The sequence below is a fragment of the Calypte anna genome, chromosome 7, assembly GCF_003957555.1.
Source record: "Calypte anna isolate BGI_N300 chromosome 7, bCalAnn1_v1.p, whole genome shotgun sequence".
Lineage (NCBI taxonomy): Eukaryota > Metazoa > Chordata > Aves > Apodiformes > Trochilidae > Calypte > Calypte anna.
The window spans coordinates 35681747-35693865 of NC_044253.1; the positions used below are offsets into that span (position 1 = coordinate 35681747).

General features: G+C 39.9%; 1 protein-coding gene across 3 annotated transcripts in view; it reads left to right on the plus strand.

The window, feature by feature from the left end:
- Positions 1 to 2567: 2567 nt before the first annotated feature.
- AOX1 (aldehyde oxidase 1) overlaps positions 2568 to 12119 on the plus strand; it is a 31936-nt gene continuing 22384 nt past the window's right edge. For all 3 annotated transcript variants that reach the window (XM_008495984.2, XM_030453806.1, XM_030453807.1), the window contains exons 1-12: positions 2568 to 2706; positions 3580 to 3637; positions 4153 to 4249; positions 5380 to 5488; positions 5999 to 6125; positions 6290 to 6351; positions 6961 to 7041; positions 7938 to 8018; positions 8513 to 8657; positions 8831 to 8923; positions 10275 to 10426; positions 10619 to 10712. In XM_008495984.2, coding sequence (XP_008494206.2) covers positions 2647 to 2706; positions 3580 to 3637; positions 4153 to 4249; positions 5380 to 5488; positions 5999 to 6125; positions 6290 to 6351; positions 6961 to 7041; positions 7938 to 8018; positions 8513 to 8657; positions 8831 to 8923; positions 10275 to 10426; positions 10619 to 10712 — 1159 coding nt within the window. In that variant the 5' untranslated portion in view covers positions 2568 to 2646. The remainder of the gene's footprint in view (positions 2707 to 3579; positions 3638 to 4152; positions 4250 to 5379; positions 5489 to 5998; positions 6126 to 6289; positions 6352 to 6960; positions 7042 to 7937; positions 8019 to 8512; positions 8658 to 8830; positions 8924 to 10274; positions 10427 to 10618; positions 10713 to 12119) is intronic.

The window sequence follows — 12119 nt, forward strand, 5'->3', positions numbered from 1 at the left end:
TTACTCATTTACATGAGCTGAAAAATGAGGAATTACAGGAAGCACTATTGCTGGCACAGGATTCCTCAACCTGAAACAACCCTGAAACTGCAAATTGTTGAAGGGTGGAAGAGTATTCTGGAGAAGCTTTACCATGCATCTGCCCAATGTTGATACTTCTTCTAAGGGCATGCAATGCTGGGAGCTTCAGAGACCAGGGGTTTTTGTTAGCTAGACTTTTGGTCTGGTGCTTTGCTCTGGTGTTTTGAAGAGGTGTAACTTATACTCTTAAATTTAAAATACATTCCTAAAAATAACAAACCAAACAGTAGTCTGTACTTCACTGTAGCTTTCAGTGTAAGCTGAGAGGGTGTTGGAGAAAATACTCCAGGGAATTTTCCATACATGTTAAAGCCAAGAAAGCAACAGGACATAGTCAGCATTGATTTACAAGGGGAGATGGAGCTTTATTCACTTGAGAACAGCAAGACACCAAGCTTGGGGTGTGAAGGGAGAGCAGATGTTTGTGTCAACTCCAGCAAAGCTTTTGACATTATCTCTGCCAACATCCCCCAGACAAAGTGACAAGGTGTGTGTGTGTTCAGTGCACAGTGAGGTGTGCTGAGAACTGCCTGGATCACCAGGCCCAGAGGTTGTGATCCACACTGCACCAGTCCAGTTGGAGATAAAGCACCAGAGCTCCTGAGGGTTTCATCATCCCGGGGCAAGGACTGTTGAGCATCTTCATTAATGATCTGTATGATGGGACAGAGTGCAGCCTTACAGGAATCTGCAGTTGATACAAAACCAGGAGGAGTGGCTGAAACACCCAGTGGCTATTCAGAGACAGCAGGACAGGCTGGAGAAATGGGCCAAGAGGAACCTCAGGAATTTTCAGCAAGGGGAACCTACATCCTTCTGTGAGTTGCCAGAATTTCAGCTGCATGTTTTGACAGAAAAATGAGTTAGACATATAAAATGTATTTCTGGGTATAGCTTTCAACCCGTTCTACCTGCATAGTCTTGTATAACCATGCACAGTACAAAAGCATTATTTACAAATATTTAAGTAATATCACAACTGTTTGCTGGTTTTGTGACAATATGTAGCCCCAGGTCAGCCTCCCCAAGATCCTGTAGAACATTCCATGTAGGAATTAGGAGTTAAACATGGCACTAGCAAGGTGGTTTACATAGGGGAAACAGAGCTGTTAAAATTACTGTCTGAGAAGCTCCAGCACACAGACTTGTTCTTTGTGAGACATGCTGTGTGTGTCATTGCATCAGCAAGGCCATTCTGAACAGGTGGAGAAATTATAGATTATATCCTGATTCAGTGTTATTTAAAGAAGGAATTATACCTAGAATGTTTTTGTCCATTTTTATTTGTGTTTTTACCAAGTTTGTAATTGTTTGTTTGTTTTTTAATTAAAATGTTCTTGCAAGCTTTCACCATTTATAATAACACCAGAAATCCAAAAGTATCTGTTACAATTTCTGTCTCCAGTGCTGACACTGCAGCAACAAAGCACAGTGGCTTTTTAATTTTTTTTTTTTTTCTCTCTATGGTTCTCTCTCTGTTTTTTTTCTCACGTGGTTTGAAAGCTAAAACCTGAAACACATGCTTAATTTTCTCAGAGAAAAATAATCTTTTTGAAGGTGGTCTTAATTCTTTTTTCAGTGAAGGTCTTGTTCTACACAGCCTCAGGTGTTACCAGCTGGACTGCCAGTGTTCCAAATAAAAGCATTTAATTTTTAATAAAAAGCAGAAGGCCTAGGGCTTTATGTTTTGGTTTCTTCTATTCCTTTTAGTATAGATGTCTTTCAGAGTAAAAAAGGATCAAAAAAATTACTTGAAGATGCACAGAAGTTATTTTAAGTAACTCTGAAATCATATTATTGTTGCTACTGCCATTCTTTCCTTCTTTTGTCCCTCCTTATTGGGTTTGTTGCTGTAACTGATATTCTACAGAGAAAAATGCACTTTGTCCTTTTCTAGGGTGCAGTTCTTTTAATTGTCTCTCTAAATGGTCACTTTAGGGACTGCATAAATAATGTTAAATTGCCTATTGATTCTTCACCGAATGTGCTTTTCTTCTCTTACCAGAGCTGTTGATACATCAGAAGTTCTTGTGTGGAAAAAGATGTAAAAGCAGCTCATGACATCTGAGATGAAAATCTGTAGTGTCACAGGGATTATTTTGCTGAAGATAAGGTAATTTGAGCTTTTACATCCTCAAAGTTGTTTTTTTCTCATGTTTGTTCAAGCTGGGGGGTTTTGCATGTAATATATTACTTTTCTGCTAATCGGAATTGTTTTAAAATTTGTAGGAAAATTATCTATTTAAACAGGGAGAGGAAATATTTACTATAAAGCCTTGCTCACAGAAGTGGCCCTTTTAAAACCTGGAAGTTACAGCTGATCGTGGAGAGCACGTTGTTGCAGAACTCCCATTGGTCTCACGCTCACTACTCCATCGCTGGATTTCATTACAACTGAAAACGACCTTGGGGATTTTATTGTCAGAACAGCATCTTGCTCATTGGCTTGGAGCAGCCGGGGCCCGGAGCTTCCCTGCGGTGCCCGGTACCCCGCCCGCCGGAGCGCGGCCCCGCCCCGCCTGCCCTGGGCTCCGCGGCCGCTGAGAGCTGCGGAGCTGCGGGACGATGTCTCTGGCAGGGGCGGCGGGGGCTGAGGAGCTCATTTTCTATGTGAACGGGAGGAAGGTAAGCGTTGCCCGCAGAGTGCGTGGGGAAAGGAGAGGGCTGCTCTTCCAGAAGTAAACCCGAAGGGTGTGAGCACGGATTTGGTTTCCTCGGGCTTTTTCCTCATGGTTACATAACCACGAGGGGAAAAAACGCCTCCAAGCGAAATGGGCTTGCAGCTGGGCAGGCAATTTTTGGCTGGTGAGCAAACTGGTTTCTTTGTTGTTCATGCCTGGCTGCTCATCTTTGATGGCGTCAGAGAGGAGATCTTCAGAGGCACCACAGAAAGTCAGCAAGACTTAAATTCTGAGGTACAGACTGTTGGCCAGCACGAAAACAATCTTGCAAGACCAAAATGGCACTGGTTGTTGATCATTGCAGCTGGGAGGAGCCAGCTCCTTCTAAGCATTGGAATAGGAAGCACTCTAACCGGCCAAGAATGCAGGCGTCTCTGTTGTTAGTCTGTGAAAACAAGTGAAAGTTTAGATACACAGGGATCCAAGAAAAGTGATTCCCTGCTGAGAGCCTTACGGACTTCCTGGTTTTCACCCCAGAAGTGCCAGGGAGGCTCTAAAACTTGTTTCCTTGTGCTGCGCTGCCTCTTGTAACAAAGTCCTGCTGCATTTTTATTACTAGTGTGACTGGAGGTGAATCACCTCGGTATGACCTTTAGTTATTTTTAGTAGCTGCAAAATGCCCTGGCTCTTCTTTCCTAGAAATACAGATGTCTTGAGAAGGAACTCCCAAAAGAAGCCCAAATTCTCCCCTGGTTTTTAGGCAATTAGTCTACTTCTGTCAGACATAAGCAGGGGATTCTGGTTTTGAGAGAACATGGTCTGTGCCCTGAATTTTGGAAAGCCTAATGAAACTTTGTTTTTTAATTTTTTACTGCAGGTTATAGAGAAAAATGCTGATCCTGAGCAAATGCTGTTGTCTTATCTGCGAAAAAGACGTATCCTTGTCTGGTCCCTGAAGTCACTCAGTTTGAGCAAAATTCTCATAAAGACTTAGAGGGTGATTCACCAAGTTAGGGAAATGGTGGCCTCCTTAAGATAAAACAATTATATTTAAATGATTTATGTTTCTTAAGCTAGATGCTCTTGGTTGAACTGCTGTATTTTTAGCCTGGTTGTCTAAACAAACAAGCAGTTGTGCCATCAGGGATAAATATCTGTGTTCCTTCTGCCCCCATAAAGAAACCCAAGAACCTTTTGGTTTCCATAGAAAAACTTGTCAGAATAGGAGTCTCCCAAGTTTTGGAAATGTCTCTCCCAGAAAAGGGGAGGAGACCTTGTGATGAGACCCTGAATCTGATGCAATTTTGTGGTAGTTTGACAGCTCACAGCTTCAGATTGGCCACTGTTCCACATTCATAGAAATGAGCACTTCTCTCAGAAGCTTTTGAACAGAATAAAGACCAAAATGAAACCTGATAATGTTTTTTTCCCCTAATGGCCCCATTTTCAGTCCATCTCACAGGAACTAAGTATGGCTGTGGAGGAGGTGGCTGTGGTGCCTGCACGGTGATGCTGTCAGTCTATGAGCCAGCTTCAAAGAAGATAAGGTAACCTGAACAGAAATGTTGAAAACCACAGGGGATTTTTGGCTATAGATTCCATTTCCAGATATGGAACTGTAAAAACCAAGTTGTAAATCTAAACTTAGTAGTAAAAGAATCCAAAAGAGCCTGCTGTAAAAATTACTGCTCATCTCAGCATTGCTGTCAGCTTGATGAAATATTGTGCTTAAATGCATAATTTGTTCATCCATGCTGACAGCTCCTGGGAGGAGTTTTCTCATTAGGAGGCATATGTTTAACACCCTTTGTGGTGTTGGCCACTGAGATGTGGCTCCTACTTGCAGCTCTGCCATATGCCTGGTGGGAAAATGGGCAGAAATTTGAGTCTTGCCATCCCATTAATACTGACCTCACTCTCCACCCTTTAGTCCCACAAAAAGGACATTGCAACTCAAAGCCAGTTTCATTAAACTAAGAACTGGAATAAATAACTTCCACATTGAGGAAAACTCCAGTCATATTCTCACATGGTAACATGTCATTGTCAACTGACTATTTTTTTAGGTGGGGATGAAGTCAGAAGGTTCCTGTTGTTCATTATGACAGTTGCAGTACATTGAAATGCAGTGGAAATTAAGTTATTATAAAAGTTGGAATTAAAATAGTCAGAATAACACTTGAAAACATTTCAACTATAGTAAAAAACCCCATTTAATTGCTAATGATTAAAAGCTTTGAAGCATTTTCATTTCCATATGTTGTTCTCTTTAGAATTATATTTATTTTACATCGGAATTTCCTTTGGGGGAGATTACAGAGTTGCAGCAGTAATTCTTTACTTTCTGCAAACAGTTACACTTAGTGTCCTTTCCTCATCCAAAACACACTTGGTAGGTAGCTTATGGGCATGAGAAACAAGAGGAAAAGATAGAAGTATTAAAGAAGAGATAAATTCTGCAGAACTGTCCTCCTAGTTCCAATGTTTATACTGGGGGCAAGAGACACAGCTAGTAAGTGATCCCTTCTATAAAGCTTATTCTCTTCTCATTCCAGATGATAATAATGACTCCTTTGTAAGTGTGAACCATGTCTTGATTGACTGCAAAATAATATTCATGCATCTTTATGATAATAAAATGATATTCATGTTCTTTTTTGTCCTTTATGTTCCAAAGACATTATTCAGCAAATGCATGCTTGCTTCCCATTTGCTCCTTGTATGGTGTGGCAGTGACCACAGTGGAAGGTGTTGGAAGCACAGAAACCAGGGTTCATCCAGTTCAGGTGAGGGTGCAGTGCCACTGGGTGAGAGGAGCACTGGTTTTTCCTTTGTACAAGCTGGCTTCAGTGGCAGTGCTGTCAGGGCACAGGGGCTTCACATGATGATTATGCTCCCTGTTAAACAACAACATGAGTTTCTGATGGATGGTTGATAGATCAAGGCTGATGAGATATGACTTGTGATAAATCTTGCTTTAATACTGGCAGCCTGGCCAGAATGTTGGGATGTAAGAACTGTTGGTGTGGGTCAGGCTTGTGCTTTATGTGGACTCACCTTGGACAGTGCCCCTTCAGCTGATGTTTTATTATGAATGCAAAAGGGACAGAGGTCCACTCTGAAGGTTAATTAGCTTTTCTAATAAGGTATGCCTGGCCATCACACCCAAAATAATAATTCTTATCTGAGATTGCTTAAGCTGTTTTATTTCAGAAGTCTGATTTACTATGGAGGCAATATTTATTATTGTGGGTGACAGCCCTAGAGAGAATGCTCTTTGTGGTGTTTCGTTTCAGGAGAGGCTTGCCAAGTGCCATGGCTCCCAGTGTGGTTTCTGCACCCCTGGAATGGTGATGTCCATATACGCTTTGCTAAGAAACCACCCAGAACCAACTTCAGAGCAGATGATGGCATCTCTGGCTGGTAAATATTGCCACTTTTTAATTTGTTGGTATGTCCCTGAACCCTTTTGGAAAGCTAACCCTTCCCCTTACCTTTCAAAACCCCAGACCTCATGTAAAGACATGACATTTGGAAGCCACATACTTTATTCTGAAGCTTTTTCTTACTGATTTCCCTTTTTCCAGGGAACTTGTGCCGCTGTACTGGCTATAGGCCCATCCTAGATGCCTGTAAAACCTTCTGTAAGGTAAGAAGCAGCAGTGATGGTAGCACCAGATTCTGTCCATCAGTGTACATACACATGCAAACCATCAAGGTTTTCATTAAGATCATTTATTTCCTTTGTTAAAAGATGTAGGTCCAAGTAAGGTGTAAAGAGGCCTAACTCATTACAAAAATTGATTAACACAAACGAAGTTGGTGTCTGCATTATGAAGAGTAATTGGAAGTAACTCAGTGTGTGTTACTGGGATTCAGTACTGGCATAAATAAAAGCAAAATTTGGATCTATATTTTTAGTCATTTATCAGGTAATGCAACATGTCAGAAACCTACAGTGAAAGAGCTGGGAGACCAAACAGTGGGTAAAAGAAATAATGCAGACCATCTGTGTGTGCTCTCTCAAAGTCAGCTGAATTTCTTCGTATGGATTATTTTGTATTAAGAACTTCAACCTCTGATGGCTTTAAGGCATTTTTGAATATCACTTTTCTAACACGTAATCCTTCCAGTTTAGCTTAGTATGAAACTTCATCTAGAACTTTATTGAAATACAAAGACTCTTTTATCAGCTTAAGCAGGCTTTAACTCATTGCCATTCTGAGCAGCTTTCACTAATGGAATATTCCTACTTCAGGAATCCACTTGTTGTCAAGGAAAAGCAAATGGAAAGTGTTGCTTGGATCAGGAAGATGATATATTTGACAAGGAAGAGAAGGTAGGATTTTAAGTATTTTACTTGTCCTACTTAGATATCAAGTACCAAGAATATTGCATGGCTTTTTTTCTTACAATTAAAGTAAATTCAGTATGCTTGACCCTTTCTCACCTCCACCTTATTCACCTTACATAACATTGTATGCAAAATAAAATACTGTTATTTCTCTTGAGAAATGTGGAGATATTTCTAACAATTAAATATTCTTTGTGTGTATTTCATGAGGAGGTGGTGGTGTGGCACATAGTTGATACAAGGTAGTTTGGATCTCCAGAGCTGAGATTTGAGCAGTTCTTCAGGAATATTAATAGTCTTAACAATTAATTAATAATCTTACTAACTGAATTCTACTCATACATTGGTCATCATATTGTGCAAGAAATCAAGGCATGTGTGGAACTGTCTTAATGATCAGTGATGATCTGAATGTAACTTCTGACCTCTCAGGAATCTAACTGCTGAGTCTGAAGAACTGATGCACTTTTAAAAAGCAGAGTTATGTCTGTCATTTTATATTAAACCTCTTATCCATATGAGTTTGACTTTGTTCTCAGTTTTCTTTCAATACTATCTACTTGTTTGCTTTTTCAGTCCTGTAGATTGGCATGAAATCAGCTTCTTTTTTGTAGTTGCTTGCCCCTAACACTGTCATTTCTGTTAGCAGTGAACTTTGAGAAACTTATATGAACAATTCCTTCACCTCAGCAGCTCCAAATGATGAATGTAATTTAGCACCAAATTCAAATGATAACTCATTTTCTATAGACTTCAGGAGGGCTCTCGTGGTTAATTCTTGGGGTTTTTTTTCTTTTTTTCTTTCCTTTTTTTTTTTTTTCCTGATGGAACTGATCATGAGAGTAAATCCTTGCCCTTTGCTTGCTTTCTTTCTTTTTAAGGTTTCCACCAGACTATTTTCAGCAGATGAATTCCAGCCCCTAGATCCCACCCAGGAACTTATATTTCCTCCAGAACTTATGGTAACTTCTGCTTCTTACAGACTACCCTTTAGCTTTGACTTTTCCTTAATAGTCCATAACTCAGAACTCAGTCTGAAGCCCTGTTTAGCAGTAATTAACCAGAAGAAATATCGTAGCATTTTAATATAAATCCAAAATAATATTCCTTTTTGTTTTCCAGTGAGCCTTTTCCTCCCTAAGAATTTTTAAATCACTTTTCCAATGATTTCAGCAATTGCAGGATCTATTACCACATTTTTTGCTTGGGAGCTATTAATTACCAATCTTGTTTATTAGCTCATTGGAATTAATTGCAGGCATTTCACCCATACAACCTAGAGATTCACCACTGTGCAACGAGCCAGTATAACAGTCCCATTTCTGTCCAGTTTTGAAGGATTAAGTAGAATTGTCACTGCTTAAGAATTTCTTTTGACTTTCACTCCAGTGCCAGTCTATATGTCTGCACCTGTCTGTATGGCTAAATATTTAAATCTGCCACATTTCCCCACCAGAGAATGGCTGAAAACCAACCCAAAAGAACTCTGGTTTTTCATGGGGAGAGAATGACATGGATTTCTCCTGCAAGCTTAGAGGAATTGCTGGATCTGAAAGCTGCCCACCCCAAAGCCCCTCTGGTGGTTGGGAACACCAGTGTGGGTATGTACACAGTCAGACTGGCTCCTGTTGCCATAGTTCCAGTGTGCAGGGGAGGAGTGGGGCTACTTTTAGCTTTTTCTTTTTTAATTTTTTATCCTTAAGCTGACTTTCCACCATGCTGGAGTTATCATGATGAAAAATGTCTTTTCTCTACATCTCTTGCTGTCTGGTAGGACCCGAGATGAAATTCAAAGGTGTGTTCCATCCAGTTGTGATTTCTCCTGCAAGGATCCCAGACTTGAACGTGGTGCAATACACAGATGATGGTCAGTGGGCTTCACTTTGTTCAGACACAGGAGAACTGTGGAAATCTAAAGTAAAAAAAGGCTGTGATTAAACTGGCATAGCTAATATGCATTGAGCAGTCTTTTTAAAGCTCATAACAATATTACTTATTGTAGATTCAAAATTGTATACCTCAGTGTGTATAGTTGAGATAAGCATGGAAATTTTTTTCATTAAAATTAGATTAGGGTTTTAGTTTTAAATAAACACTAGAAATAGACTTAAACTTACTATAGAAGCCTAAATTAATAAAGTATAAATTATGTTGTGCAGGTTTACTGCCAAAGTTTAAGGAAAATGAGGCTGTAGCTAATGAAAGGTACTTGCCTGCAGCCACATTTCTAAAGTGGAAAGCTGAATTTGGCAGTCCTGTCATTGTATTTACAGTTTCTTTTTCATTTCAGATTAGTCATTCAGTTCTAGTCAATTCAGTTTGGTTTTAGCTGAAAAAGTGGTTGGGAACTGAAATGAAGCAGGGAGAATGATTTCTGCTTCTTATCATGTATAAATAAAATCTAGTTTGAGAGGGTGAGACTTATTCTATCTAAAATGGGAGAGATGCAGTTTAGTTTGCCAGTCAGAAACAGCCTCTCTTTAATAAAAGTTAAATGTAAAACATGTTTTGATTACTATCACTATACTTAATTAATAAACAGCCATTTTAAAGTCATATTTTGATTTATATTTGTGACTGAATTCTAATGTTCATTGAATGTGTTCTTACATTACATATAATCTACTAAGAACTTTGAATAGAAAGACACTGCTTAGCATTTTATAGTATTGAAATGTTTGCCAAGTATAAGCTTTTTTTAAAAAAAAGTATAAATACTCAAATAAATGCATATGTCTTTCTCATGGGAAAATGAATTGGACTGCTAGGTTAGGAGTTAGGACTGTTTGTGGTTTTTTGCAAATATTACCTACCTGTACCTTAGGAGAATAATTAGAATGTACATATCCAAAGCAAGACCAAGGTGTGATGAAAATCATGTCTAAAAATAGGAAGCCTGTTGAAGCCATTTTGAAGCTGACTTGCCTTTGGGTGAAACATCACCTCACAGTCAAAGCTGGTGCAAGGGAAGCAGCTGGAAGCAGGGAAGGGATTTGCCTCAGTAGAAGTGGTGAACTATTAGCTCAGTTTCATCAGCTCCTGAAATTTTACCCTCAGGCTCCTGAAATTAAAGGTTACAACACTTTAGCATGCAAAGGCCCCTCTCCTATCTGCCTCTGCTCCACAGGAGCATCCTTAGCTCTACAGCCTGAACATAGTTCACAACTGAGGCAATAAAAAAACGTGAGCATCACACTTTGATAATCTTTTGGTTACAGGAATAACTCTGGGAGCTGCCTGCAGCCTCTCTGTAGTGAAAGACATCTTGACCAGTGCGATCTCAGAGTTCCCTGAAGAGAAGACAAAGGTCTTTTGTGCTGTGGTGAAGCAATTAACAACTCTGGGCGGAGAGCAGATAAGAAACGTTGCTGTAAGTTGGGCATTGCCTGCAGTAACAACTGTAACAAGGGGCTAATTGCTCCTAATCACGTGTAAAACTTGCATTTTTTGTTCCCATCTTAGCAGTGGATTTTTATCAATATCTCTTTTGATCTGTTACATTGTCACATAACATAAAAATGTAAAGCTGATGGAGAAAAGTGACAAAAGTCTTTTTTTCAAGTCAATAGGTGGGAACATCATAAGCAGAAAATCAACCTCAGACTTGAATCCTGTTCTGGCAGCCAGCAACTGCTTGCTCAACCTGGCTTCAAGAGGTAAGAGGCACAAGCCTGTCTGCAGTAGTGCCAGAGGTACAGAATCCCATTGCACAGGGAGAGGGGAAAGAGGAGCAGCTGTGCATTTGATCAGGAGCCCCTTTCCCACTCTCCTGGAGAGTGCATGATTATGTGAGTGATGAACAGGATCACTGAGTTGTGTATCTGTCTGTTAACCTGGCAGAATTTCACTGCTGGGAGAGTGGTTTAGGCATTTCCACAGGTTTTTAACATTATTTCTTTCCCAAATGGTAGGCAGTGAAACAGAAAAAGGGGAATGAAGAAAAAGTTAAAGGAGGTTGCAGGAACAGTATTCATTTTTAATATTTATCTTAGATCACAGGGTAAGAGAAAATGCTTCTTCCTAGATCCTGGCAGGCTCACAGGTGGGATTGAACAATAATCTTTATGTATTCTGGATGGAATTGCAAGGCCAAAAGTCCAGAATTACCAGTGCTGCTATTATTTTTCAGATTCACACCTCAGCAACATGAAAGTCCTTTAGCAAAGTTTTGCTGTCACATCAGTTATGTTTGAGAAAAGCAAGTTAAACACTAAGTGATATCCTAGGATGAACAGGTTACAGTGTCATCATCACATGTAACCTGGGAAACTTGAAGAAAATAGCCTTGCTGTAAAGCAGCCAGGCTTGAAATATCATGTGCATTGAATGTGAAGGGAATATTTTAATGTATGAACCTTTATAAAACAGCACAGAAGATTATCTGGGTACAGAAAATCTTGGTGTAAATAAAGGTTACTGCAAGATAAATGTTTTCTAGTGATAAGAAATAATTGATTTAAAATGCATTGGGCATTGCATCCTTAGGTATCAGGTGAAAAGTACAAAGGACACAGAATGATGGTGAAAAATAGCCTTTGATTTCATCTTGCAGACACATGTGGTTAAATTCCACACTGGTGACTCACTGTGGACTCCATCTGCACATTGTTTATGCCTCTGCTCTTGCAGAGCAACAATGCTACCTGACAGTTGCCTTACTGGTACAGCTGAAGTCCTACCTGAGCCAATGGAGCTTGTTTAATTAATAGAATAAATTATTTGTGTTAAAATATTCATAGAATCATAGAATCATAGAATTGGCTGGGTTGGAAGGGACCTCAGAGATCATCGAGTCCAACCCTTGAACCACCGTTGCGGTTGCTAGACCATGGCACTGAGTGCCACATCCAGGCTCTTTTTAAATATCTCCAGACACGGAGAATCCACTACTTCCCTGGGCAGCCCATTCCAATGCCTGATCACTCTCTCTGTAAAGAAATTCTTTCTAATATCTAACCTAAACCTCCCCTGGCACAACTTAAGACCATGCCCTCTTGTCTTGTTGAAAGTCGTCTGGCAAAAGAGACCAACGTCCCCTGAGCCTCCTCTTCTCCAGGCTGAAC